A 23,074-nucleotide genomic window follows, 5' to 3' on the forward strand; every position below is an offset into this window, starting at 1 on the left:
TCTTCGACTGACCCGATCAGGATTCCCATTCGTGACGTCTTTTGCAGCACACGCCTTCTCAAGGCTCGAGAATGACGTCTGCTAAAGGTGTATCTACACTGGTTGCAGTTTGAGAAAATCGCTAGGGTTATCGACTACGCAGAGATAACGGTGCATAAATTTTTCAGCGGCACCCGATAACTTTGCTCTCGGCATCTGTTTCTATTATCGTTACCTGACGTTACGTATAATTTCGATGTTTTTCGCTTTACGATTATCCAACGCGAAGGAAAGCTCGACCTTCTCATTCACCGATTCCAAGAATTTCTTTTCACGTTTATTTACGCACTCGATGACGCACGCGATATCCCCCGGGTACAGGCGAGAAAGTCGAAGGAAAAGAAGTAACGCACTTACGATTTGATCCGTAGCCTTGCGTTGTAAATTTTTATTTCTCTCGCGATCTTCTTGAACGCGTAAGTGTGCGGAGATAACCGCGCTTCGTGGAAAAGTAACCGTGGTGAAAATATTTGCACGATTATTTGTAAACAACAAGTTCCTACGTCCGTCGGTCTTCTTTCCCTTGAATCACTAAATTTCTAATAAAAATAAGCTTTATTTTCACGCTGCTCGGTGACTCCCCGACCACCTTTCACCGTGACAATAGACCGCGACATCCTTCTTAAGGTCGTTCACGGTTTCCCATTGTTTCGTAAATCGTTCCGCGTCTCACTCTTCGCATCGCGTGTAAAAGTTACGCCATCAACATTTTGTCGTTGAATACCACATGCGCCCTATTATTGTACAAAAGACGGAATAGCCAGTCGGCCGGGATTCACCATTACCTTCTCTGGCTTCGGAGTTTATTGACCCGCACGATTTTCACACTGTACTACGAAATCTACATAATATACACATGTAGGTATCTACGTATAATAATGTACTCACAAATGTGGTGAATCGCTGGTTAAAATCCAGGCTTCTCCTCTTCGGTCCCAATCATACCCGTGTTATTAAATCAGAACCGAGCACTGGCGCTGTTAACGAATTTTCGGAACTAACGGACGTGCAACGTAAACATGGTTTTTACATAGGTATTCTGCCTAATCTCCCATTCTACCGTACATCGGTTTCCCAGCGTGACTGTCTCTCTTTCTCGATATTTTGTGAGTTTCGTGTGACGAGTGAAAACGTTCAACGTCTAGTGAGTAATTGATTCGATAACGATATCGGCACCGCGTCCGCGTCCGTCTTCCAGCACTTCGAGAAACTTGAACGAAGTTTATATTATACTTTGGAATGAATTATTATGCCCGCTACAAGGTATAGTTAGCGGTCTCACCTTGTCAATTTAAACGTAACGTATAAGCTTCGAATAGCGTTTTTATACATCGCGAGAAGTCGTTAATCGTACGGGATAAGTCTTTCAACGATTCGAAGAAAAATCCAGGGTCGGATTCTCGAAATACCTTGCACACCTGCACCAATCGACGTGATACAATGCGCGTATTAGGTATCGTATACTTGTTGCCTACGATGAAGTTGGAAAATATACACTCATACATCTATGATTCGCGTTTTTGGCCAACGCTTTGTAGTTCTTTTACGTCCTTGACGATTCGGTGTTAAGGACAGCTCATTCTAAATTTGTTTATCTCGAAAAATAAGAAATAATAATGCGTGAGCGAGAGAGAGAGAGTGAGAGATATGAAAAGGAAAAGGCTAATGAACACTGGGTAAAAGAGAAATCAAGTTTGCCTACTATTTGACTTATAATATTGACTATTTGCCGCTGTTTTGTACATCATCGAGCGGATGAACGCCGTGACTTAATCTTGTATAAATTAATGATATTTAACAATTTTCTGGAATTACTGTATATGGCCGTGCTGGAGACAGTGGAATGGCGTTTCAGGTGACCTTACACCGATATTGCCTCACGGTCTTTTTGTGTCTGAAATATATACTTGCGAGGTCAACCCCTTTGACCGATTAGCAATTGAAAAAAACAATTTAAACAACACTTGAACTCACTACTTTTCGTACGAGATCGTGTATAGAAGAGTCATGAGCCTAGTCAATCAAAACAAAAGCTCAAGTTAACAGTCATAAAAACGATTATTCGAATTATTCCTACTTTACAAAACCGAATGTCCGGTTGTCTGTATTCAGGCCCTCGTGGAAGCGACTCTAAGAGGTAAGAAAAATAATGTTTTTTTTTCTAAACGCGTTTTTACGCTCTGGGCGTACTAAAATCGAACGTGATTTATATTTAGATTAATGATCGTATGACAGGAGAGTCTTGACTTAAATGGTTGAAAATTAATTTAGCAAGTAATATAAAATCTAATGATGCGATTCCGTTGAGGAGATCAGAGATTCTTCAAAGTTCAGGCGCTTTGTATCCCCAAGTGCCAAGATTTGCTTTCTTCATTTCGCCGTCGATCCACCTCCGCAGTTCATAAATACTTGCAAAAATGTTGGGCGTCTGGAAGTTGCCGGAGCTGATGCACCACGAGCCGATACCCAACTGAACGAACCGATTAGGATCGCTCTTTAAAGGACAAGCCAACGGTGCGCCAATTTCACGCTGGAATCGCGACAAGGTTGCAAATAGAACAAATCGCGCTCAAAGCCAATGAGACAGGGAGTGGAATCGCAAAAATTGCCTTACCGAACAGAAATTCTTTCTCGCAGATCGACCACCGGCGCAAACCGAACTATTGTCAAGTCTGAACCTTTTGCCAAGCGGAGTTTTACGCAAAGCTGTGATGCAAGTCGATGATTCGACGTAGGGTTCGACTCGTTTCCTCAGCATGTTGGTCTGACTACGTTGGAAGTGGACGTCCTCTGGAGCCACTATAAAAACGGTGCAAAGTTTCAAGGTTTGTGCAACTGGTTTCTATTCCATGCACTAGGTAAACACCTCGTCTTCTAAACTCTTACAAAATTTATCCCATCCGATCACCAAGCAATTCTTCTCGTCAATGTTGTCGGTGCGATCCGCCAAGCAGGCGATGTTGACCCGCCGGTTGATGGTCACTGGGGTCTTCAAAAACAACAGGGCAATGTTTTTGAAAAGTTTGTGCGGGTTGTAGTTCTTGTGGAGAACGGTATTGCGCACCTCACGCTCCTGGTACGGATCCTCCTCCGGAGTCAGCATGGTGTCCGTTTGTCCGACTCGGATCCAAAGAGGCTCGGACGCGTTTCTGCGGAAAACAAATTACCCTGTAATTACTCTTGTCTCGTTTTTTGCTTCAGGTCTGCAAGATAGAACCCGGAATTACAAATCTCTTACTCTGTGTCGTAGACGCATTGGGCCGCGGTCAGTACTGCGCTGTCATGAATGAGCGTTCCTTGGCACTGGTACACCTTGACCTCCTTGGTCTTGTTGTTCCGCTCGACTTTTCTCGCCCGAAATATGGTTACCATCCATGGGAATTCTCCGGATTGAACTTCTTCCTGGTCCAGTCGAGGTACGAACGGTTCAAGACTGTGAGACTGACGAAGTCCACACGTGCTGGTCTCGTTCGGCTGCTTAGGAAGCATGCAGCAGACTTCCAAGTAGTCTTCACACATCGTAATCACCTTCTCAGACCTACTTCTTTAGGATGAGAAGCGATTGGTAATTGCCCTAGGTTAACAACCATGATGAAACGAACATACGCAACACGCCCTGTTAGCGATGGACTGTCTCATCTAACTGCACGTCAGATCAAAGGTATATTGCTCGAAATGACGTACCTAAACTGTTAAAGTAAGTAATGTATAATTGTCGCAAAAGGTAAACGGCAATTACGAAGTCAACATTGGCAACATTCCGGTGTGCTATGAGTGCAGTATCTGTACGGTGAATCGCTTACCGTGCATGCCGGATGTCAATTTCACCCTCCCCATTAGTGATGACGATATTTTCCGAATTGCAGAGATAATATGGCACGCAAACGCATGACGCGGATGCGGAGGAGGCTACTGCTCGTGTCTTTATCAGTGTCTTGTTGGTAGGCCATGACGGTCGCAAAACATCCGCCGAAGAAAAGGACCCAGTCAACGCCAGGACAACGAAGCTGAGCACTGCACTCCCCATGTCACCGATTGTCCACAGTGGGTTACCGTTTACCTCAAGGGACGGAATGAACTGGTTTAACTGTTCTTTCGGACACTGGAAAGCGGTCGCGTAGCCAGCGCCACGGTCGTTTGTGAAATCGCTATCTCAAATAGATTATTAACACAGCGGGAGAACGGCAGGCGTTCTCTGGAGTAGGGGATTCACATTTGGAGTTTTCAGAAGTACTGTTCCTTACATTCCGTCTACAAGGTAGAAACCCATGATCCTCGTCGTTGATTCATTTCGATTTCTTTTCGCGATGCAAATATGTGCTCTCCGTGCAGGATTTCGTCATACATACGACTTTCATCTACAGCCGACCGATCGTGCCGCCCACAAACGAACGCAACAAAATGTATGCCGATGGGATTTACAACTCGTCATCAACAGCGATACCCCCCCCCACATAGATGATCGAACAAAGCAGAATTGGGGATCGTATACAGAGCGTTGCGCGCTAGACCGTGAAGCGAAGTCATCATTATCTACCAATTACAGTAGACCCTCGATTATCCGAACGATGTGTTGATTTATCCGAACGCTGGGTAAAAAAATACATTTTTGATGCGAAATATACATTGTTGCTCGCTGAAAAATTTGAAGCAGCCGTTCGTCAATTGACAATAGACGACGGTATAAGACCAAAGTAATAAAATGATCGTTCGATGTTTGAAAGGGGTTCGAAAGGTTGTTTTGATGTCTAATACGGACTGTTTGTCGATTTAAATTTATGTTATATATGTATTATTATACCTGAAGATGAAAAATGAATTTCGGCTATCCGAATTTTTGACTATCCAAACTAGACTCGCTCCCAATTAGTTCTGATAATCGAGGTTCTACTGTAATGTGTTTCTGTACTTTGAACTGCAATATCATTATGCTGCTGCGTTGTGGCTATTCATACACACGAATGTTCCAAGCTACCTATCTGTTCTCGGAATTGTGAGCTCAACACGCACACACGCCAGCATTTATAGTATAGATTCTTAGCTGAGATAATAAGTTTAGGGGTCATCATTAAAACATGCGCACACAATGATTATGTAAATAGTTGTTATTTCATTCGCACACAGAACACACTGTATCTTGGTCATGTGTAGAGTAAACGAGTTTACACTTGTCGCTATTCACGAAAGATGTGAAAATAAAAAAGCAAATACATTCAGAAAAAAGTTTCCCTCCATCGCCAGCACGGTTTATAGCAGTCTGCAGAAATGTCTTCTGTTTGACGATCATCACGCCAGGTACGAAGACGTGTCAAGGTTGTACTGAGCCATTTTGCCGTCGATCCATCGACGAGCCTTACTTACGCTAGCGTAGACGCCAGGTGTTCGATCGGCACCGCAACCGATTCCCCAGGCCACGATACCAGCCTGAACGTATCGGTCCTGAGCATTCTTCGAAGGGCAGACCAACGGACTGCCACCGTCACCCTGTGGCAATCAAATCAATCGTTAGTTGGATAATTTAAAAAACCTGGTGTGTTAGTGGAGACGGAAAAACATTCTACTCTTTGAATTCAGGGTTCTAACCGTGCAAGTGTCCTGTCCAGCCTCTCCGCCGGCACATATGAAACTCTGATCGAGAATGAAAGCGTTTCCAAGTCTGGTGCGTCGCAAGTTAGTTTGACAAGGTGTGTGCGGTACCACGGGAAGCTCGATTTTCTTAAGAACAGCCTGGAATCGGCCCACTGCTTCTGCGTTGGGTCCCGGAAAAAGAAAAACAAATTATTCCATTATCGCGCTGCTTCGAGGATCGAAGGGCGAGTAAAGACAAGTCGCTGACCGAAGGTGTTTTTGCCCCATCCAGTGGCCGTGCACCTGACAGCTTCAAAGACGTCGTTCTCCCGAGGCAGGCAGACCGTGTTTACACTCGGCGTGATGACGAACGGCGTCTTGAGGATCAGAACCGCAAAGTCGTTGTGAAGATTATCGGTGTTGAAGTTCTCGTGGAGAATGACAGCCTCCACCTCCAGCTGCTGGTGCGGAATTGGCTCGGTTCGGCTCAGCGAGTCCCAATCTCCGGCTCTGACCACCAGTTCCTCGGCGCTCTTCCTGCGGGCAAAACAATCATCAACTCGAGTTGATACCCAACCACCGCCAACGCCCTGCAGGGACGGTTTTGCGAGCTTATTACTCACCCCTCGATTGTGTGGGCGGCGGTCAGGACAGCCCGGGGGTGGATCAACGAGCCGCCGCAGATGTAGCCGCTCTGTTCGGTGCCTGGAGGCGGTTTGGTGAGGACGGCTACCATCCAGGGGAACTCGGCAAACTGGGCCTCGTTGTCGCTACCGGTTATCCTGACGGTGACTCCCTGGGGATTGCGGTATCCGCAGCCCGACCTTACCGGGACGTTGGGCTGCAGTGGCCCCGGCGTCGGTAACGGCTTCTGCGTCGCCGTCGGACGCGGCGTCGGCGTCGTCATCATCGTCGGCGCCTGCGTCGCTCTGTCAATCGGGCGATTCAGGATAGACGACTTCGGGCAGCAGACGTCCAGGGTGCCTGAGCAGGTCTCGCCGAGCCTGGGGAAACGGAAGTTGCCGTTAAAACGAACTTTCTACCATCGGGAATCCGGTACTGACCTTTTGTCGATCACGAACGATCCGTCCGAATTGGAGACGCTCTCGCTCGAGCAGAGGTTGTACAACACGCATTGACAGTCCGATACCTGGACTTTAGGCAACGCCGTGTTCAGGGGAGGCGGCGTCGACGTAGACGGAATGTTCAACGAGTCGCACGCGGCGTTGAAAATCCTCCGGCAATTCTCGACCGCCGAGTTTACACCGTTCTGACGCTTTTCCCGCCATCCGTTGGGCGTCGCGACGCCCAAATCCAGCAGTCCCAGAACCGTGACAAGCCATCCCAAGTACTGCATCCTTGACTTTGGTGATCCTTGGTACCTCGTTGACGAACAGACACTGCGTTCGCGATCAAACCTGTTGAATATGTTATAATTGTATTCTTGGTCTCTCCCTCTCTCCCTCTCGCTCCCCCTTTTCCTATTTCAACACCGGTTTTCGTACCAAATGGACGTCATGTATATTTGTCCTTGACTCGCGTATGCAGGTAGCAAGGTCGGTCTATGTATATAAAAATAGTGCGTAGACAGACGACCGCTCTGTCCCTATCGTTGTGTTTCTCTATATATTGAAAATCTTCTACAGGTATTTATATATTTCGTAAAAATTATCACTAGAATCACACACTATATACCTAGGCTAATAGCTGCGTTTAAATATGCATACATATTCAGCGCGCCGCGAACGACGTCAAGGATAGATTTATATAGTCCTTCCAGAGATATTCGTTAAGGTTTCGTTCGTGAAACAATTAGATTTTATTTTGCTACACGAGTATTAAATAAATCATTCTCATTTCCAGGTATTATCGCGATAAAGAAAAATGACTTGAATTATTTTTGTTTTTCGAAAGTCGAAAGCGCCTCCTCATTCACTAGTAAATTCTTTTTATATACGTTTTTTCACCGTCTACTCAAAGTATTATCACCTAGTTGTCATTTACTTATTAATTTTCTTCCACTGCGATGTAAATAAAAATCTATTGAACCAGCTTCTGTAATTCATAAACGGTAAAACTCGTGCTTCTTGCTTAGATTATTCGCTCTGTAATATCGTCAGTAAGTTATAGAGATACCGACAACTTGCATTTTGCAAGTGAAAACAATTATAACCTTGGTGTGGCGAAATTTTACCGAAACCGATTATATTATATTCAGTACATATTCCTTTTTTTCCTGCTTTTCGCAAATTTTCAGTACATATCAATACTCCAATTGTTGTAGTAATTTTTAATTTTTTTCTCTACGTCTCTTTCACCAATTTATATTCGATTCTTTTTTTGTCGAATGAAAAAAAAAAAAAAATAATCGTCGTTGAAATTTATCGAGGCAATCGGGAAATTTTTTATGCAACACGCACACCTTGTTATATAAATTTATTACTCACCGCAATAATCGTTATTTGTGTATATCGGCAAAACTGCGAATTCACTACTATGAAGTATCGTCCGAAGCACAACTTGAGCGATCGGCCGATGTTTGGTGACTTATTTCGAACCGACGTCGCCGAACCGTAAACCTCGGTAGACCGGTCTTTCCTCCCTCTATTCTGCAGACCACTCACAGAGTTGTTTGTGTATCGCCATACCCCTCGAACCTCGGACTTTTCTCCCACCACGGTAAAACCACCGTCGCGACGTCATCCGTCCGTTGCGCAGGATTTATCATGGTGAATTCCTCGTGCGTTGCGACTTTCACGAATCAGTCTTCTCGCAGCGTTGCTGCAACTACTATTTTTTCTTCTTTTCCTTACATTTAGTCGTTTATTTATATCCTTCCTTTTATTTCCGATCAGGAGATTTGGTTACTGCGATTCAATGACCGCTAAATCTTTCCTGATTGTGCGCTGTTCGTTTGACGGTGTTTAAATAATTATTCAATCTCGACAGCAATGCTTAATTCAAATCGAGCCGAGACCAATAAGGAAAAAATTTGTCTCGTGCGATTAATTATTGATCAATGTGAAAGACTTTATTTTTAGATTACTTCTCAGTTGATGTGTTTCAGGAATTTTCTTTTTTAACGCTTTCTTTTTACTCTAAATATTTAATGAGTTGAAAATTTGATATGCGTTATAGGTACTCGTTTGAATCATGCGCGACGCTCGCGTGAAACGCAACTTAAGGAAAAAAGGCCAGCGACGGATGATCAATTTTTAATAACGGGAATCGACAGAGGTTATTACACTCTTACGTAAATTTCTTTATTACGTATGCGAGGACGTTATTTCCACGCTTGTAAACTTTCTGCATAATATTTTTTCCCTCGGAAAGTTCCTTCGATATTTAATCGCAGTGTAATTATAGACGTGTACAAATAACAAGGTCGTTAGCGTCGATCATCTCTTGAAGTTAGAACGTGTAGCCCGATTTGCTTCGATTCATTTAGTAATCGATTGATTGATTAATAGCCGCTACAGTCCCCGGATATTTTCGAACCATGAAGTATGCATCTCATTATACGACTTAGTTGTAATTCGTGTGATATAACAATTTAATCACCGCATCAGACAGACTGAGTCGTTCTCTTCGTCTCATTTTCTTCAGACATATTATTATACCCGGCAATTCGATGATAATCTAAACATTAAATTCCCGGTGCAACGTAAAAAAAAAGTTTATCTTGCACGAGAACGAATTCACTGCACAGGTATATACATAGGTGTGGTTTAACATTCAGGTGCGCCTCGATAAAAATAATTTCATACCCTGTGTAATACTCTGTCTGCGGTTGTCTCGGGTGCTCAAATCACTATTTTTCACGATTAATATCGAGGTTGAACGATGAACTGCGATGTAATTGCGTGAGATAATTGCACGTACTGATTGCATGAAGCCGAAAAGCAATCCGATCGACAATCGTCTCGGCCATAACCATCGCTGCTGAAAGAGAACGAAGTCTTGTGCAACTGATACGTTAATCGTGCGTTTATTAAACTTTTTTTTTGTCATTTACGTAAGATACGAAATCCGCAGACCAGGGTGACCGCGGCCTTGTCGATAATACAACAAAGTAATTAAATTATTCCGAAAATTCTATTTGGATAAATTCTCGTTATCCTTGAATACGCATGTCACCTGGTGAACGAACGCTGTGTGCGACATTGAAGTGTATATATATACACACACACACATTGGCCGATATGAATGCAGCATTGAAAAATAATCTCTGAATAAGTGAAATTATTATATGTGTACCTCGATTAGTCGGCACGCTGCGTATAACAGGAATATTGTCCGAAGCTAAGCAAACTTTGCCCGTTCGTTCTTTCCCGTGCGATAATTGGCAATAATGGATGTATTAGTCACGCTGTTGTGCATCACGACTCATTCTATGTGCCAATGTTAACGTTGTACAATTAGGTCGTACCTTCTACCTGCCTGCAGCCTTTGGCTAACAGGGATTCGATTCAGCCGTAGTAATTAGTCAGAGGTTGAATGCCGCAGGAAGTATACGAGTTAAACGTACTAGTTATATAAAAATTCGTAACTGTACCTATATCTAAATTCATCGGATTACCGCCTGCAATTAACGCGTGCACTTCATGATTCACGTATTGAAACTGTGTGATAATAAGAATATTTCAGATTCATGGCTCATTAAGGCAAACAAATAACAGCATTTATAATTTACCAACACGAGATTGCGCCGCGAGAGGCTGTCTCGAAATCTTGAAAATATTATTCCTCGCTATTTCGAATAATTTAATTACTCGTTTATAGATTAGCCCTGGATAAGTCGAATGCACGGTTTACAAAAAATTCACTTTCTCTAATGAATTATAATTTTCTGACAAACTTTATTCTCAGGTAGTTTCACACGTCTATTGATGTATGTAATAATAAATAATGCATAATATCGACGAATTGAACTTTAGTTTCTAGGTAATTCACAAATAGATTTGTGACCATTCATCTCCTACGGACGAATCATGTACCTCGATTATTATTTCAATCCAACGAAATAACAACCTTCCAAGTCAAGCAAGTTGGTGCTAAGTTACGCGTTATAACTTAAGAATACGACGGTTGTAAAAACAGAATAATAAATGCAGCTAAACCGCACGTTTATAAGTAAATAAACCTACGTAGGACTAGACGTGAAAATGCGTGCATCAGCAGGCTTGAGAAAATAGGACTTTACGAATCGACGACACCAACTGCGTAGTAGTAATATATAATTCGTTGCTCACAGTACTCCATAATTAGCTAACTGCTGATCGATCCATTGGCGGTGCTGAGGAACGCTGGCGTAAACAGCGGGTGTCGTTGATGACCCACAACCGATGCCCCAGGAAACGACGCCGACCTGTAATTATATAGGTTGGAAATTTTAATAATCGTAATATTAGATGTGATTAGTTAAAAACGAACGGAAGATGCCGTCGCAGCTAGTTCGAAACGTAGCCCGTACCCACCTGGAAGTACCTTCCCGTGGAAGTTGGGCACACCAAGGGACCTCCTCCGTCGCCTGTGCAGGTGTCCTTACTCGGTTCCCCGCCTGCGCACATGAAGCTACCATGCAACTGGAAATACTGGCCGAGTCTTGTCGATCGTAGACGGTTTTGACAATCGGATCGTTCGACGATCGGCAAGTCGACCTGTCGCAGAACAGCTTGATACTGTCCCTCGACTCCTGGATAAATTATAGCATGAATTAGGAACGAGCGAACGATCTTCCAGTCCGCGGGTCTTTAAAATACTTCCGGCATGAGATCCACCTCGTCTAGTGCGGGTCATTCTTACCGAAGGAATTTCGTCCCCAACCGGTTGCATAGCATCTGACTCCCGGAGTGATGGCCATTCCTTGTTGGGGAAGACAGATCGGTCGAACGTTCGTCTGGTAGCTGACTTCGGAAGTTAGTATCAGGACGGCTACATCGTGGTAAAGACCACCGCTGTAGAATTGCGGGTGTTTCAGGATAGTCTGGACTCCAGCTTCTTGGTAGGGTAGCGGTTCATTGTTGGACCTGGTGTCCCACTCGCCGACGCGTACCACGAGCCGGCCCACTTCTTGTCTGGGGATTTTTAGTAAACAGAGTTACCAACTGCCGGATGAGTATATAATGTTCCGGATTCCGAATTTCCTGTGGTTTTGTTACTACGATGTGCTCCCTTACCCAGCGACGCAATGTGCGGCGGTTAAAACCGCCCTCGTTGATAGTAGGGATCCACCGCACTGGAAAAGCAGAGGGTTCTTGGTCTGTCGAACCAGGAGTGCGACCATCCAGGGAAACTCGCCGAATAACGTCGCTCCGGGTCCGTCTGCCCTTTGGGCACCTGCTCAGAGAATCCTTGAATGATGACAAAATACCGGCTTGCAATATTGGATAGAACCAGTCGGAACTTGATTTTTGTTCGACGGATTCTTTCGCGATCCGCTTGACAACTTACCCGCGTTGTAATCGTTGCTCCTCATCCCGCAGGAATCAAATTTCGAACCTGTTCCACCTGCAGTGACGACAAGGGTGTGTCTGCCGTTCGACGGTAAGCCGACACCCTTGACCCCGACGATGCCCTGGAGCTGGCAGCAGACGTCGTCGGGCATGGGGCAGATCCCGAACCTGGGGTCGATTATGCCCGCGCCGTCCTGGCTGACTACGAACCCGTCCGCGCACCGGAGAGTCTTCACGCAAATGCAGGCGCGATCCGTGCCAGGGTTCCGGATGGGCCCCAGGCCCCCGGAAGGGTATGGCTGCATTCCGTTTGACGGAAAGCCAACGGCCGAGTCCTGACCGTTTGCTGGTATTTTGCAGCATGTTTCATCCGTAGCTGAGCAAGCGCTGCCCAACTGACCGAACCGACCGATAGGAAATCGAGGGTCGATGTTTCCGGCTCCGGAGACGATTACGTACCCCATTAAGTCGCATTGCCACGTTTTGACGCAGACGCAGAGTTGGCTAGAGGGAACTGCCGGCGACATCGACGTCATCGCAGGCATCGATGTTGGGAAAACAACAGAAGTTGGAATTCGACAGCAAACCTGCGTGGCGATTGGGCAGAGTCTTTGATTCTGCCGTCGAGGGTCGATCACACCGGCACCAGATATTATTATTACACCGGATGCATCGCACTGATACGTCTCGACGCATAAGCAATTCAAAGAGAGCGATGGTGTCGGGAATACTGTTATCGGTGCCGATGTAGGCGTCATTGTCGACATCATTGATGGTGCCATGGTTGGCATTGTTGCAGGTGTCATGGTCGGTGGCATGGTAGGCGGCGTTGTTGGAACCGCTGTTGGCATCGTAGTGGGAGCCATGGTAGCGCTCGTGGTAGGAGGCATGGTCGGCATCATGGTCGGCGGATGGGTAGGCGGCATTGTCGGTGGCGCTGTAGACATCATTGCAGGAGCCATGGTCGGTAGCGTAGTAGGCATCGTTGTTGGTGGCATAGTAGGCATCGTTGTTGGCGGCATAGTGGGCATCGTAGCTGGTGGCATAGTTGGCATCATGGTTGGTGGCATAGTTGGCATCGTAGCTGGTGGCATAGTGGGCATCATGGTTGGTGGCATAGTTGGCATCATCGTTGGCGGCATAGTAGGCATCATCGTCGGCATCGTGGTTGGTGGCATGGTTGGCACCATCGTTGGCGGCATGCTTGTCATTGGCATCAAAGTAGGAGTAGCGGTTGGAATTGGCATAGGAGTTGACATATTGAGATTAGGCATGTAGCAACACACTTCCAAGTCCCCAGTGCAGGGTCGAAATCTGTAATACGACATTATACCGGTATCGTCAACGGGTATAGATTAATAAAGGACTCATTCTCGACGGAGACACCGAGTGACCTTCTCAGAAATGTGCAGAATAGAAAATAAGTAAACGAATGTTGTAACGCTACCTGACGTCGATCACACCAATTCCAGAAGTGATGATGTTATTGTTCATATCGCAGAGATAATAAGGCACGCAAAAGCACTGGGAATGTGACATCGGAGTTGTTGTGACTTTCTGGACCTTATGAGGATTCAGTTTGTGCTTCAAAATGTGAAGCAAGAAGAGGGGGACTCTGCCGGGTGAAGCTGGGGTAGCTATGGAGAGATCTCCAGGCCATACGATGTTCTTTCCAGGTCGCAGAAAATGTCCCCATGTTGCACTCGACGCTGTTAATGCAATAGCACCAACAGCCACCACCAGCGCAAACTGCACGCTGTTTCCCATGATGCGCCGAGACCAGAAGCGAGTTTGCAGTCTCTAAAATGTGACGCGAACCTTTATGCCTGGTAGGACAATGTTTCCGGACGTTGTCGACGCTGTTTAACCGCGATGTGAGAGCCTGCATGGCACCGCTTAACACTGTGACAGCTCCGCACGATCCGGACATTAATATGAAGCACGTAATTGTGCCCATCCAGCGGAGCTGCGCGTCGTCCGCTCGGAAATCTAAGGGTCTAAGTGGGACACACCAGGAATGGAGTTAGGCCGGGAGAGATGACATTTTGATGGAGCGAGATTCAAAACGCCGAATGAAGCAAAAAACAATATTGCAGCCGGACGGTGTACCTTGGTGTTTTTTGGTACCGTGCTCTGGAGGTCGAACAAAAAACCGAATCCGTGAATCGAATAATGGAAAACTGAGAGATGCGTGAAGCAGGTGAATGCATTTGACCTACATTCTACTCTACAGTAGTGGCAACAATAACCTCATAGCTGACCGGTACTCACAAACACTCTAGCTATTTATAATGACCAAGTGTGAAGTAGGGTTTACGATTTCACAATGCAACGATCTGTTAGCAAGCATTTCTTTGTCGATTATCGAGTTAACGGATTGACGTCAATGCGATCGGGGTAAGTCCTATATAGTCACCGATACAAGAAAATATAATCATTCGGAAAGGGATAGATCGAAGCATCTGGACTCCTCTAACCATGCAACTTATTCATAGTTGTGCGACTATTGCGTGCAGCATATCATCGCGAAAGGATATAGTAGTGATATTTAGGGAGTGAAAAAATATTATGCCATTTATAAATTTTATTGACGTATGTTTGGCGTAAAATAAAAAGCATCTCCATATCATCGTTACGTAACTCTTCGAGCATATGGATAATGAATTCATAGCCGATCTGTATTCATTGTAGTGTAGCTTCTGTACACACTTTGTCCACCCTCGAATGATAATAAGTTATAGTCTTCCATTCAATCAAAGAATGATCACCATTTCGATAAATATGATAATTATTTTCAAGTGTAGTAAAATCAGGCAACATACCCAGATATTATTTTATCCAAATATCCCGTACAATCTAGGCAAAAACGGCAGCTGATCTGAGGTCAGCGACGATCACGAAATCAGTGAATACCGAATTGACCAACTTTCAACGTTCTGTTTCCATGCTCGACTGTTGCACGGTCAACGTTTTTACCTATCAGTTGTATTAGCTTCGTGCCAGCATATGCTATTTCAATAATTCAGCATTGATTTATCGCCAGATATACAGGATCGCGGACAAAGGCGTGAACATTCAAACAATAACTAAATGCAATTCTCTCATCGTCTACAAACATCTTGACGCACGTTCCTAATGATTCGTTATTACTATAGAATGTAAGGTATTCGCTGAAATAATTATATTGCGTATTCGATAATTTTGGCTATTCGAAATCTAAGGTTCTCTTCCTTTGCAATTTGCCTGCATAGCAATGACAGTTTCTAATCAGTAGAATGAGTGATAAAAATTCGTAGAACCGGTGGTATTTTTAAACAGCATTTACATCTAATGATTGGCACTGAATTGTACGTGATGAGGAAAAACTGAACAACATTGTATTATGATAGGGGTTAAAAGACTGACAGTGTGACGCCTATGCCGCAGCTAAGTAGGGCAACGATGCGAATCCAACCAATCGTTACGGGAAAATGATGTACAATTATTATTCTTTTTCATTGTTATTTTGACAAAATGCTTTTAATTAAATATCAATCGTCGTGATATAGTTTCACACACAAAAAGACATACGGCTAAACAATAATAATATTAATACTATAACAATATAATAATGTATGTAAATCAGGGGGACAGAGTACAAAGCAGAAAGAAAAAAATTAAATTCGGCATTGCAATTATGAGAACGGATGAATCAAAAATAAAGAGAGAAAGAGAACGGAAACAGAAAAAAAAATTATCCAACTTTTATAACGGGCCAAAATTGAAAGAATTAAGCAGTCTGTATTTTAACTAGGTTGAGAAATATTTTACCTCACCTCAAAAAATGCCGAAGAGAATTACCGTAAAATTTTATGTGCAGAAGCCGCTATTTTTTATTGTATAAATATCCGGTCAGCAGCTGTGAATGGAAAATTAATTTTTGTACAATTTTGTAAAATGTGCAAATTATAAACGGACTGTGAGTTAGGGTGTAAAAATGAAATTAAAATATTTTTTGTAACTGTATCATCGACAGGAAGAAAAACGATACTTGCGGTTATATCTGTCTAGTCGTACCCCCAGCTACTTATGACCAACGTCTTGCTCATTTGTTTGTTATGTTTGAGCATCTAAAAGTAGTCAGACGAGATCCTAAATACCTAACACATTATCTCAAAAATTATAAACTATGTAGGAACATTTCAAAGAGTAATTAAACATATCATTGGTATTCATTAACATCAACAATCATCACTTAATATCTAATTAGGGCATCCAACATTGACCACCACAAAAAGTGCATTTTAAAACGATAAACGTCGACGCTAATCGATACATAGATCTGTCAATTTATTTCTGTACATAAAAGTACAGACTTTGGTATAACATTACTGTTATCAAGAGCATTGATTCTGATTGCGAGAATCTCTCTTCCGACCATCAAAAGGGTGCAAAGCAAGCCTGTAAAAATTGACCACGAAAAAAATGTCGCTAGAACCAGGTTGCGGTACAATGCAGCAGCACAATCCTAGATGTTTGAGACTAGTATCTTTATCGAGAGGGGAAGATCCGCTGTCCGGATATAGCGAAAAATCATATAGAAATTTCGATGAAATTCAATTTTGTTGGTCGCAAATTTTACAGAAATTTCCAAATGATTTTCGGTCATCGGATAATCTAATCCCGATTACTCTGATTCATACGACAGAAAAAATTACATATATTTAAATCACTTTGCTCATGTATTTCAAAATCTTTCGGAAAAATAAACGAAATTTATTTCAATTAGAATCAACCCTCTTTACACAAATGAATCACCGGCACCACGCATTACTCGTTATTTATACTAAAACGCTACAAAATAATATCTTTATGCTTTTGTATGATCAAAATTGGATCGCTCCGTGGTATGTAACAGAATACGTATATCATATAAAGATTACGAAAAACAATAGTGGAAAGTATGTTTTTAACAATATGGTACATATACTAAAAAAAATTCTCCCCATGTGCGTCTTTGGGGAGGAAAAATGTAACGCCTTATAGTTTCAATATAACGTATCGTACGATAAGAAATGTCTCCTTTGAAATAAGAATTCCGTGAAACATCAACTTTCGACTTGTTACCTCGGAATAAAGACCGCTTATACATTTGAAATAGAGGCCAGCCAATCTATTTGAAAAAATGTAAACAGTCCAAACTCAAGCCATCATCGAACTGTCAGAATTTCAAAGGAGCGTAAAGCGAGACAAAAAAAAAGAAAAGAAAACAATAGAAAACACAAGACGAAATGTCTCAGATTGTCCTCAACAGAAAAAAAAAAAGAAACTGCGAACGGATTCTAAGTTTGAATAGTTGTCGCAGTCGCAGAAAAAATATCACCCATACCAATACAATACTTTTGATTTATCGATTCCGCTTAAACACGAAAAGAAAAAACACGTTTACCCTTCCCATTACAGACTGCATCAATCGTCACGGACTAAGACGCAAGTTGACATTATTTAAGGGATGAAATCAGAGTAAAAAATTCACTCAATCACAAAAGAAAATCGTCACTTGATAAAATCAGGGGTCGCGGCAGGGGGGGGAGGGGGGGGGGGGGGGGGGCAAATGGGGCAAGGGATTCGAAAATTGGCCATATTTTCGAACGGCAGCGGAAGATTAGTGGTGGGAACGAGGAAATGGCGATTTGGGAATGAGAATTTTTAAACCCGATTTCAATGGTAGTAATATATATATATAAATATATATATATATATAATAAATATTATAACATAATAAATAAAAGAACAATACCAAATCGCGTCGTTACTCCGCTTGCGCAATAGACGATTGAAACAGAGGTCGGGATTATTTTATTTTCTATCTTCAACTTGGGTTATTTCAGAGTTTTTTCCAATTTGAGAGTAGAATACTGTTCAAGTTTTTGAAAAAAAAAAACTGGTTATGTATTTTTGGATGATGTTTTGATGGATACTTAGCAGCAATATCGCGCGCGGTGTTGTGTACATATGAAAGATTCTCGATTTACTATGACTGCAAGCACAGGCATGTGTTCTGATCTGTACGCGCGATTTACGTAAAACCTACCGCCCTATAATCATATGGCGTAAGTACGGGGAGATTGTAAAATCATGATTAGAATGAAAGTAGTATGTATTGAAAAATTATCAAACAACGTCGTGATTGTCGCTCTTTTCTTGTCATGTTGTAAACCATGATCAGTTGTTGGAAAAAAATGTTTTTAAATGTAGAAAATCTTACTTATATGTCATAAAGATAGTTGCGTTCTTTAGCTATTCATCATAATAAACCTTCGATATTTTGTTCTTTCTATTTTGCATAGAAAAGTAACGTAACGAAAACTACTGATCTTAACGTTTAAAAGATGATGATACCTGATTGGTTTCGAATGATTTTCGAAGCAGTTTTTTTTTTGTTCACGTATTTGCCGTAGCCCAGATTTGACTATCGGACTCGTATGTTCGTATTTACAGCTTCGCGGACGTTGTCGTGTGAAAATAATAAGATTAAAAATAGTGTGACAATGAAAACGATATGCCAGCGAAATTTATCTCAACCCATGACTACTGAAGATAAATAAGAAGTCAGAATGAATCAAGGTTACAAAATATAACTACAGGAATCAACCGTAGGTATATTTCGAACTTTATTCATAGGCGGAAAGGGAAATAAGGCGCACCCAGAGTCCAGAGATTTTCGCAATTCGTTCGAAATCCTAAACCATGGCATGAAACGTTTTTGCTGAAGCCAAAGCAAGAGCGTTTCACGAGATTGTAAGATTGCGAATGATTATCTCAGCGTCTCAGGGTAGTCTATAGACTTCGAAAAATATCTTTGGTTCATGCTCGAGGTAAAAAAAAATAAGGCGGATACTGCAGTCGCTGGTCCAACAGAAAGAAGGTATTCACACGGCAGCGCAGCGCGACTCGTTCTTCAGGATGACGGTGATGCGGATGATTGGGGGATCTCGAAGCTACTTCGAACGGCGTTTTCCAGTCGAATTTCGCAACACTTTCAACGCGTTCACTGTCGCCACTGCCTCCGGGTTTTTGTTCAATGGACAATACTTGATTGTGTGAGCAATGTCCCCGCACGCACCGCATATCGGACACGTGTAAGCCCTGCCGGTTCAAAACATTAGAATTAGAATCGTGTAAGGAGTTTATTGTTAGAAAGATTCATTTCAAGGAGATGATACAATTATTTGTCACGAGTCAAGTTAAGGGTGAACATCACTGAAAAAACTCATCGTTAGTTGCGGCAAGATAAAACGACTCGGGAGATCGTGCAAACTAATCAGGCACGCAAGTTGAGTGAATTGTATTTCTAGCGGGAGAATAATTACCGTAATTTTGCATCAAAGCTTCCTCGGTAACATTAGAGACGTGTTAATAAGAAGCTTATGAGATAGGCGATCGAATAACTCAGAATAATAAACGCGTCGATAAGCAAGACGAGCGTACGTCGGTATGTAAACATACTTCAGTCGAGCCGCGTTACTGAAAGGTTGCCGAAAGTCGCGTAAATAGAAGTAAGGACCATTATAGTATAGGTACATATATCGGCGACTTCCAACAAAATGCGCGACCCGCTGCACACCGAGGTACAAACAAAGAGCACGAGTGGTTCTGTTGACGTGGAATTCGAAGAAAGTGGCGATCCGTTGTGACGAAGACGGCGATTGTTTTGAGCGCATGAATGGAGCCGGAAAAACATGTAATGAAATATCCTGAAAATACTTTAGACAATTTCTCACCTTAAAATGGGGCAGTTTACTCGGCCGTCGGCATCCTTCAGCAGATGACCGCGATAGTAATGTGCTTCCTCCCCGTTGTTCTTGCAAAATACGCATTCTGTCGGCAGCGGTTTCTTGTTCTTCCTTCTGCGCGGATTTGGGGTGGGCACGGCACCAGACTCCAGTTCCGGGCAGTATTCAGAATCATGCCCGTTGTGCTTGAATTCCTCCATCACATCTTTTCGCAGTTGGAAAAGCAAAACCAATACATATAAAATTCGTCGGGGGATCAAGGGAGACGCTTGGCTCGTGTTTAATAAAAACAACGTGCTATTTACGTGTAACGTGAGACCCGGATCGATAATGTAAAAAAAAATTTTGTTTTTGCTCTCTGCTGCGACGCGACAGAACAGCGGTTTGTTTAGATCAGACAAATTAATAGGAGCGCGATGCCTCGTCGCATCTTTAACGTCATCTATTGTGTAAATAACACTCCTCGAAGACCCGACGGTCGGTGTACAAACAAACAATTTCGACAGAATCCTTCGTTAGCGAAGGGTCAAAAGATTTAATAGGTACTTATCTGCGATAACACTGTAAAGATTACGTAGAAATACATCGACATATAATGAATAAAACAAACCCTCCTCACTCGCAGTTTCCATCTCGTCTACTCATTTAGATTCAGCTAATCGAATATGAAATATTAATGATACGAACGATGAACAGTGGAATGGTGAGAAAAAAATAAATAAATAAAGAATACTGGAATCGTAATAACATAACGATACGTCAACTGCTTTGGTACAGTTGTAAAACGTTACAATTGATCGATAAGTTAATGCCTGCGATTACAATGCGGCATCTCTGGTAAGAATTTTGGGAAGGCCGCGGCGCGGTGAACTATCCTTTGTACGAGCAACAAAGTAAGTCGTAATTCTCGGGCGGTGTACCGATCAACAGGCTACATATTTTCATATGGTGATGATGCGCACGTAGCTCTTGGATTCTGGCTAATTAATGTGTTAAAAAGTCAGGCGTTACTGCAGCACTTTCTGCAACGGTGATTTATGGGGGTGTCCTCTGATCAATTTCGACGTCGTCGTGGCGTATCTCCAAATATGGAAGTCTACGTATCTCAAACGCAAAAAGGGTTTAAAAAACCCATTCTATACGCAATTCTGAACACAAAAACTCTTATAAATTTTCATTTGACGCAGAAATAAAGAAATGGCATGAATTCTACGAATTTACGATAGCGATTTTGTAGAATCCATGACATTTCTTTATTTATGCGTCAAATGAAACATATAGGAACCAGGCTGTAGCTAGCAGCCATAATTCTCAGCCAAACGTTCGACTGTTCGTTCGAATAAGGTTGTGAAGTCCAAAAATGAAAATTTTGTGAAACATGTTGAAACCCAAATACTTCTATAGAATTATGATGATAAAACTGCATCTTTCTAATTCAAAAAAGTTGTCAAAGGTTTGGCTGCCGGTTTCAATTTCGTTGTATTAGAATGTTTTTGTTCAAAATTGGTATAGAATAGGGCTGTCAAGTCCTTTGTCTCTTTTGAGATACATGAACTTCGATATTTGGAGATATATATGTCAACGTTGAAATCGATCACGGCAACCCCTAAGTCCCGTATTTCCATACCTATTTGCGGGGGAAAAAACACTAGGGTAAAACATCATATTAATTGCTGAATAACCAGCAAATCTCATTACGTTTTCACCAAAGAAAATCCACTGTATCGCGAAATGCGCTTCTCTCTGAACCAGATGATAAATTACATCACGATTTTCTTCGACGGGTGAAATTTCAACAGGTAATTCAAAATCGTCTCGCTTGCCAGGCTATCACATAATTCAAATTTCACTGATCGTGAGATGCGAAACTTATACACACGTAGCTCATACCTATACGATGTGGAAAGGATAATGAACCGCGAGTGCTGTCACGGGATTAAATTTAGACGAGGTAATACTTGTTGAATAGCGGTCAGCGAAGAAACGGAAAGCGTCTCTACTTACCATTACGCTGCGTGAAGACATCGGGGCTGATAGTGAAATCGGCGAAAAGTCGCTTCAATTCCTCTTCCAGGCTGGGGTTGAATGGAAAAAAGGAATTCGACACATTCGGCATGGGTAGTTGCTGAGGCACCAGAACCTTCATGATGCTGGTATTATGTAAAACAACTTGGTCGAAAAGTGCTCGATGCGTGTGCTTAGAAATGTAGAGTAAAACACGATAGATATATATATATATTGGTTAAAATAAAGAGAAAAAAAAATGATTATAACGAAAAACAAAGAATGAAAAATCACCGAGAGGTGACGCAAACCGCGACACAACCACTCAGCGCGATAACTCGGTTGAAACTGATTCGAGCGGGCGCGTTGCCTCACTTGAGATTTGAGGACTTCCCCGCCTTCCCCCCGCCACCAAAAACGCGGCGCTGGTCACTTGGAAGACGTCGACGACTGTCGTTTTCTTGTGCATCCCTGGTAAGTTTCACAGACATAAAATGAGAATCTCATGGAAGAGGCAGATCCGTAGTTTGAATTTTGTGAATACTGTTTCGTCATTGGACGCGAAGACAGGGCGTGCAAATTCCCACGAGGCGCACGCAACTACCCTTTGAATTTTCGATCGTGATTCGTCAATCGGGCCTGCCGACGGATGTATCAAATCCCCGAGAAGCGGGCCCGGAGGGGGGCAGGGGGGGGGGGGAGGATGTAGGCGCGTCAGGGGCGTAGCTGGGCAATAGTTGCGAGGATCGTATATAAGGAAACCGATGGTGTTAATTAAATTTTCTTGAATCGATGAAAATAAAAATTAACGAGACGATATCACTAATCTTCATGTTTATTATTACTGTGTAAATATGTAGGCACTGAACAAATAATGTTTCATAATTTGTTTACAAACATTTACAGTTACTGATTTTTTTTCATATTTGTGTTTATTGTTTTTCATATTTCTGTTTTTTTGTTCAACCAAGGAATGCTCTCTGCGAGCAGCCTGATTAGCTACATATCGCCATCTAAGCTGCTTTTACACCATATTTTTTTCCTTTAACGTTTTAACTCTCCTATAATTCCATTCACTTATTCGCAGCATTTTATGCACTTCCTTCCATTATTCTGGGCGCGATCTCAACAATATTTTATCAATATATATATTTTATTTTATTTTATTTTACTTTTATGTATACTTTAATTTCTATACGCTAATATATTGTTCTCTAATCTAAAAATTACCAC

The 23,074-nt window shown here is 42.6% G+C and overlaps 4 protein-coding genes across 5 annotated transcripts; all 4 read right to left on the minus strand.

The window, feature by feature from the left end:
- Positions 1 to 1,732: 1,732 nt before the first annotated feature.
- LOC124307490 (phenoloxidase-activating factor 2-like) lies at positions 1,733 to 4,434 on the minus strand. Of its 2 annotated transcripts, none has more exons than XM_046769181.1 (5): positions 3,843 to 4,434; positions 3,278 to 3,580; positions 2,926 to 3,188; positions 2,654 to 2,838; positions 1,733 to 2,569 (listed from the first exon to the last, which is right to left on the minus strand). In XM_046769181.1, the coding sequence occupies exons 1-5, from the start codon at positions 4,064 to 4,066 to the stop codon at positions 2,363 to 2,365; spliced, it is 1,182 nt and encodes a 393-aa protein (XP_046625137.1). In that variant the 5' UTR covers positions 4,067 to 4,434; the 3' UTR covers positions 1,733 to 2,362. The 2 variants fall into 2 exon arrangements, with proteins under 2 accessions (XP_046625137.1, XP_046625136.1); XM_046769180.1 differs by having other exon boundaries at positions 3,278 to 3,583; positions 3,843 to 4,430.
- A 692-nt stretch (positions 4,435 to 5,126) lies between these two features.
- Positions 5,127 to 8,208, minus strand: LOC124307488 (phenoloxidase-activating factor 2-like). The gene is made up of 6 exons (XM_046769174.1): positions 8,055 to 8,208; positions 6,672 to 7,025; positions 6,231 to 6,611; positions 5,876 to 6,144; positions 5,623 to 5,786; positions 5,127 to 5,523 (listed from the first exon to the last, which is right to left on the minus strand). The coding sequence occupies exons 2-6, from the start codon at positions 6,962 to 6,964 to the stop codon at positions 5,326 to 5,328; spliced, it is 1,305 nt and encodes a 434-aa protein (XP_046625130.1). The 5' UTR covers positions 6,965 to 7,025; positions 8,055 to 8,208; the 3' UTR covers positions 5,127 to 5,325.
- A 1,601-nt stretch (positions 8,209 to 9,809) lies between these two features.
- On the minus strand, positions 9,810 to 17,319 carry LOC124307486 (uncharacterized). The gene is made up of 7 exons (XM_046769166.1): positions 14,885 to 17,319; positions 13,510 to 13,862; positions 12,061 to 13,376; positions 11,787 to 11,946; positions 11,413 to 11,684; positions 11,085 to 11,302; positions 9,810 to 10,975 (listed from the first exon to the last, which is right to left on the minus strand). Exons 2-7 carry the CDS (start codon positions 13,827 to 13,829, stop codon positions 10,856 to 10,858), a joined length of 2,406 nt encoding a protein of 801 aa, XP_046625122.1. The 5' UTR covers positions 13,830 to 13,862; positions 14,885 to 17,319; the 3' UTR covers positions 9,810 to 10,855.
- Positions 17,320 to 17,410: 91 nt separating this feature from the next.
- On the minus strand, positions 17,411 to 22,307 carry LOC124307491 (nanos homolog 1). Its single transcript, XM_046769182.1, has 3 exons — positions 21,842 to 22,307; positions 19,826 to 20,042; positions 17,411 to 19,190 (listed from the first exon to the last, which is right to left on the minus strand). The coding sequence occupies exons 1-3, from the start codon at positions 21,981 to 21,983 to the stop codon at positions 19,043 to 19,045; spliced, it is 507 nt and encodes a 168-aa protein (XP_046625138.1). The 5' UTR covers positions 21,984 to 22,307; the 3' UTR covers positions 17,411 to 19,042.
- Positions 22,308 to 23,074: the final 767 nt, after the last annotated feature.

The sequence above is a fragment of the Neodiprion virginianus genome, chromosome 6 (genome assembly GCF_021901495.1).
Source record: "Neodiprion virginianus isolate iyNeoVirg1 chromosome 6, iyNeoVirg1.1, whole genome shotgun sequence".
In the NCBI taxonomy this organism is placed as follows: Eukaryota; Metazoa; Arthropoda; class Insecta; order Hymenoptera; family Diprionidae; genus Neodiprion; species Neodiprion virginianus.

Excerpts from the sequence above, each read along its gene's own strand:
- LOC124307490 (XM_046769180.1), bottom strand. The coding sequence starts at position 4,066 with ATGGGGAGTGCAGTGCTCAGCTTCGTTGTCCTGGCGTTGACTGGGTCC. Across the intron at positions 3,189-3,277 it reads CAATGCGTCTACGACACAGA|AAACGCGTCCGAGCCTCTTT; the intron begins GTAAGAGATTTG and ends TGTTTTCCGCAG. Across the intron at positions 2,570-2,653 it reads CGAGAAAGAATTTCTGTTCG|CGTGAAATTGGCGCACCGTT; the intron begins GTAAGGCAATTT and ends TCGCGATTCCAG.
- LOC124307488 (XM_046769174.1), bottom strand. The coding sequence starts at position 6,964 with ATGCAGTACTTGGGATGGCTTGTCACGGTTCTGGGACTGCTGGATTTG. Across the intron at positions 6,612-6,671 it reads TCGTTCGTGATCGACAAAAG|GCTCGGCGAGACCTGCTCAG; the intron begins GTCAGTACCGGA and ends CCGTTTCCCCAG. Across the intron at positions 5,787-5,875 it reads ATGGGGCAAAAACACCTTCG|AAGCAGTGGGCCGATTCCAG; the intron begins GTCAGCGACTTG and ends GACCCAACGCAG.
- LOC124307486 (XM_046769166.1), bottom strand. The coding sequence starts at position 13,829 with ATGGGAAACAGCGTGCAGTTTGCGCTGGTGGTGGCTGTTGGTGCTATT. Across the intron at positions 11,947-12,060 it reads GAGCAACGATTACAACGCGG|GTGCCCAAAGGGCAGACGGA; the intron begins GTAAGTTGTCAA and ends TTCTCTGAGCAG. Across the intron at positions 11,685-11,786 it reads GCCGCACATTGCGTCGCTGG|ACAAGAAGTGGGCCGGCTCG; the intron begins GTAAGGGAGCAC and ends AAAAATCCCCAG.
- LOC124307491 (XM_046769182.1), bottom strand. The coding sequence starts at position 21,983 with ATGAAGGTTCTGGTGCCTCAGCAACTACCCATGCCGAATGTGTCGAAT. Across the intron at positions 20,043-21,841 it reads TGTCTTCACGCAGCGTAATG|ATGTGATGGAGGAATTCAAG; the intron begins GTAAGTAGAGAC and ends AACTGCGAAAAG. Across the intron at positions 19,191-19,825 it reads GTAAACTGCCCCATTTTAAG|GGCTTACACGTGTCCGATAT; the intron begins GTGAGAAATTGT and ends TTGAACCGGCAG.